Below are 5143 nucleotides of genomic sequence, written 5' to 3' on the forward strand. Positions count from 1 at the left end.
CATCACTTCCTAGTCTAAATTTTCTCCCAATCTACTTTCAAGAAGCTTCATGGATTCTGTGCCTAAGATCTCTTTTAGGACTCATTTCCATGCTTAAAATTCTTCCCTTGGGGTCTGTGGACTAATGGAATTGCACTACCACTCTATGGACAAATAGATTTAGCTGTGAGTCTTGTGTAAAAAAAGACTGAAGAGAAAAGAAACAACAATATTACTTTGTGTGGAATTGTGATATATGGCATTGCAAGTATGAAGTGGCTCTTAACTACCACTTTATGAATAGGCATAAATAGGCAAAGTCCATAGCTTTAACTTCCTTATATCCATTTAAAGCAATCAGGGCACACCAATATCTCCCAAATTCCTACTCTTCATGTATCTGTGACTACTGCCTTCATACCACTGTAGTTTCAGGAACATCTCCAGGGATGAAGATGGGAAGATGAAGATGAGAACAGCCAGTATCTGTAGCAGAATTAACTTTACATCTTCATTTTGATGCAAGGAACTTTGCCTTCAAGATTCTAGGAATTTAATTTTTTAATCACTTTTACTTCACCTCTACTTTATTTCATTTCTATTAGAAGTATTAAGTGAGGGAAGTCATTCTTTTGAAAAAAAAATGTTCATTTACCTTCAAGTATTTGAAGGATTGTAATGGGTATAAACATTGGACTTATTCTTCCTGACCTCAGAGGTTTGAACAAGGAGCTAAGGATAGAAATTGCAGAGAGATAGGTTTCATTCTGACACAAGATGAATTGGCTGTGACAAATAAACATGGAAGAAACTGCTTCAGAGAGTGGGAGGTTCACCTGAGGGTTCTATAAGAAGTTGAGCACTCATTTGTCACCTACACAATAGAAATCATACTTACAGTGGTACAAGAGGTTGAATGACCTCTTTAAATGTAAAGAAGTTCTCTTAACTCTGAATTATTTTACCTTTTGTTAACAAGTGCATATAAGCACATTTCCTCTACAAATCTGACATCATGTCCATTACACTGGTTATCAATTCGAGTTCTAACTTTCTGCTGACAGGTTTCCCTGGCCTGGAGTGGGCCCACCACTGGATCTCTATCCCAGTCTTCTCAGTCTATCTGGCTGCCATACTGGGTAATGCCACAATCCTCCACATTGTCCGCACTGACCCCTCCCTGCACCAGCCAATGTATTACTTCCTGGCAATGCTGGCGAGTACAGACCTAGGCCTGTGTGTATCTACCATGCCCACAGTGCTGGGGGTTCTGTGGCTTGACCTCCGTGGCATCCACCTCTACGCCTGTGTCCTCCAGCTCTATATTGTGCACTCTGTCTCCTACATGGAATCAGCCATGCTTTTTGCCATGGCCTATGACCGTTTTGTTGCCATCACCAACCCATTGAGGTATCCCACCAAGCTCACCAGCTCCCGGGTGGTGAAGATCACAGTAATACTTGGGCTCCGGAGTGCCACGATTGGCATACCTCCAGTTGCACGACTGCTTTGGCTCTCTTACTGCCGCCATAACACTCTCTCCCACTCTTATTGTTTGCATCAGGATATGATCCGCCTTTCCTGCTCCAATACGAAATTCAACAGTTACTATGCCTTGATTGTGATCTTTCTCTCCATGGGCTCAGACTTCCTCTTCATTCTGCTCTCCTATGCCATGATCTTTCGCTCTGTTTTGGCCATTGCTTCCCATAAGGAACAGCTCAAGGCCATTAACACATGTGTGTCTCACATCCTGGCTGTCCTGTGTTTCTATGTCCCGGTGTTGGGCCTATCCATCGTGCACCGGTTTGCTAAGCATTCCTCACCCATAATACATATTGTGATGGGAAATGTGTACATCCTCTTCCCACCACTAATGAATCCTATTATCTATAGCATCAAGACCCAACAAATCCGCAGGGCAATTATCAAGGTGATTTCTCTGAGACAGGCTAGATAATTACATATTCCTTTTAGCTCAGAGAATAACATTCAAAACAGTTATTTAGTAAAATATCACAGTAATAAAATAACAGAAATTATTTCTTATCAACCATGACCTCATTCTTCCACAAATATAGAAAGTAGATGAGAGAAAGAGTAACATAAATGCCCTGCAAAACTACAAAGAGGCAATCAGGGTATACAGTGAGAAGTGGTGGGCACATGAATAGATAGAAAATTCTCATTTCTCACATAACAGAGCTACTGAGTGAGGACTTCTAGTGACATCATTGAATTGCTGTCTTTTTGGTGTATTCCCTCTCTATCATTGCTTTATATTTTGATATAGTTGCAATTCAGCTATCCTATTATTTTCAGGTATGTCTAACATGCCATCTAATTTCCACCAGTCCTATTCATATTAGATCACTTTTTAGTGGGAAAAAAAAAGTTAAACTGTTAATCTCTTAATGGATCTTTTAATCAGCTAGTTCACCCTCTTCATTCACTGAGGAGTCCAGGTTTTTGTTTATTATTTTAGCATACTTTTGCCCTTCAAGGAAGAATCTCAGCTCTTTTCTTTAACATCTTTTAGTTTCTTATTATACCTAACCTACAGCTTTTAACCACAGTGAGATTTTGAACTGTATTCTGTCCTCTTACTCATTGTGGAATGTTATGGTTAATAAGCCTCTCCACATTGAGAGGAAGAATACATATCTCTTTAATCACTTCCTATAGCCAATAGCTAATAACATTCAATCTAGGATCACATCTTATTTTTTGAACTCTTTCACGAATTGTTTCCTTTGACTTCCTCAGTTCTATTCCATTCTGACTGACTATTGGAAACTCTTTTCCTTATTAGACCTTCTCACTTATAAGGATGTGGATGCAATTGATAAGAACTGCTTTTTACCTTCCTCATCATGGTCTTTTTTTTCCCCAGTCCAAAGGACAATGTTTATTCAAGTTGGAGAATTTTGAAAAGAAGAATTTCACAGTTTCCCTCCAGGAAAAAAAAAATCACATTCTAGACTCTCTCTACATAAAACTGTTACACAGAAAAACATTGATAACAACTCCCTGGCTTACTCCAATGTAGAACCTTTTTTTCATTTTGACTCTTTCTAATTCAAGTTAGTCAAGTAGTTCTGTATCTTATTAAGTTATGTGATTGTGTGACCCTATTTTTTAAAATTGTCCTAAAATTAGAAGGAAAAAACTTTTAAAGGTTTCATTAAAATCTAGATCAACTGTATACACAGTAATCCACCAATTCCTCTATCTTGTAACCTAGTCTAAAAACAAAAACTAACATTATTAGTTACAATAGTAATAAAATGCAGCACTTTCTGAGTCAGATAGTTAAATATTTTTTCATTCTTTTCTGAGTCATCTTTTCTACTCAACTTATCAACTTGTTTTATCCATATTTGTTCAATCCTGTCCTATCCAAAGATAATGCTACTTGATTAAAAAATGCAATACAAGATCTTAATGAAGAGATTTTTGCTTGTTAATAATCACTTTCATTCAATCTAGTTTAATAAGCATTCAATATATCTGTCTTTCTATTTATTCATCCATCCCATTTATCTCTCTATCTATACATCTATCATTCATCCATCCATTCATCAATCCTTCTGTCCATCGATCCATCTATCTATCTATCAATTTATCTATATATCTATCTAGTCTGTCTCTTTGTGTATCTATCTATCCCATGCCATTTTGCTGTTCATGACATTTCTTTCTAGCTTCAGCTACCTCACCATAAACTTTCAGTCTTCTAATAATATTCTTCCAGCATCATAGTATATTTTTGTGTTTATATACTGCCACCTATTTGCTTATATTTGCTATGCATGAATCTTAATAAGCTGATTATTGATTGCTTAATGTAGATTGTGTTTTTCAACATCAAAAAGATTAGATAATCTTTTTTTCTTTCTCTCTTTTTTTTTGCCTCTTGGCAACTTCTCTGTCTTTGTTTCTTCATTCTTAGGAGTTTTACTCTTAGTCCAACTTTCCCCAAAGTTTGTCTATTGGATCTGCATTAAACTAAAGATGTGTCTTTAGTGGAGTGACTCAAGGTTTTGAGCTTTATTCTATTTAATCTATCATTTTTCACAGTGAATTAGATGGAAGTATAATGACTAACTTATAAAATATGCAGGTGCCACAATGCTTCAAAAAACATTTAAAATGACAAATTATGGATTTTTTCAGACAAGTCATTTCTTATAGCAACAAAAGTTCTGGGCTTAGAGAAAAGTGGTCTCTGTTGTCACTCATTTGCTACATGATCATTGAAAAATTGCTTAATTTTCCTGACTCCATTTTCTCATAATTAATAAGATGCTAACAAAACCCTATGACTTAAATCACAGGGTTGTTGTATGACTCATATGAGATTCTGTATATAAAATTCTTTACAAGCTTTAAAGTATTAAATAAATACCAGTATTATTAGTTTTTATTATTACCACTATTTTATTATTATTAACTTAAATGAAATCATTTAAAATTGATTAATTTTGAGTTATTAATTAATTTTGAGTTGATTTGAAATAAATGTGAAATTTTTCACTTGAGTTAAAGAAAACACAATAGCAAAAATAATGATTCTGATGGTGGAATATACTTTGATCAAGAAACAGGAAATATAAACATTTAGAAATAGACATAATTTTTACAAATATGTTTATTTGTTTATATAAATATAAATATGAAGAGATGTATACTCATACATTTATACAATTATTTTTCTATATGAACACACCCATAAGCAGGTATGTGTTTATAAGATGAAGGAAATCAGATTGTCTTAAAGGCCAGAATCAGAAATATGAGGCAGAAGTTATACAATGGGAATACCAATCTGATGACTTCCTCTTTCAATTTCATGGAATTGCAGGACATGCAGCTACAGTGGAGAATGTCTCTGGTCCTTTACAGTGACTGGGAATTGAAGATGGGCAGCAATCAGACAAAATTACTCCTCTATTATCTAACAGAGAGAACTGTGAAATGGCCAACCTCTTTTGAATTTTGTCCTTTTATAGATTCTTTACATTTTTGCCTTCCTCCTCATAGTACATAAGGGTGTGTTTCCTACTTCAAGAACAAAAAGGGTGATTTGTAGGAGATTAGGAAATAAAACTGGTACTTGCTTCAAAGAGTCTGAGATTTACATTCCTGAGATTTTCATCCAATC

At 35.3% G+C, this 5143-nt stretch overlaps 1 protein-coding gene across 1 annotated transcript; it reads left to right on the forward strand.

The window, feature by feature from the left end:
* The first annotated feature begins 994 nt into the window (after positions 1–994).
* LOC141559911 (olfactory receptor 51V1-like) lies at positions 995–1939 on the forward strand. The gene has a single exon (XM_074297566.1). It carries the CDS (start codon positions 995–997, stop codon positions 1937–1939), a length of 945 nt encoding a protein of 314 aa, XP_074153667.1.
* Positions 1940–5143: the final 3204 nt, after the last annotated feature.

The sequence above is a fragment of the Sminthopsis crassicaudata genome, chromosome 3 (genome assembly GCF_048593235.1).
Source record: "Sminthopsis crassicaudata isolate SCR6 chromosome 3, ASM4859323v1, whole genome shotgun sequence".
Taxonomy (NCBI): domain Eukaryota; kingdom Metazoa; phylum Chordata; class Mammalia; order Dasyuromorphia; family Dasyuridae; genus Sminthopsis; species Sminthopsis crassicaudata.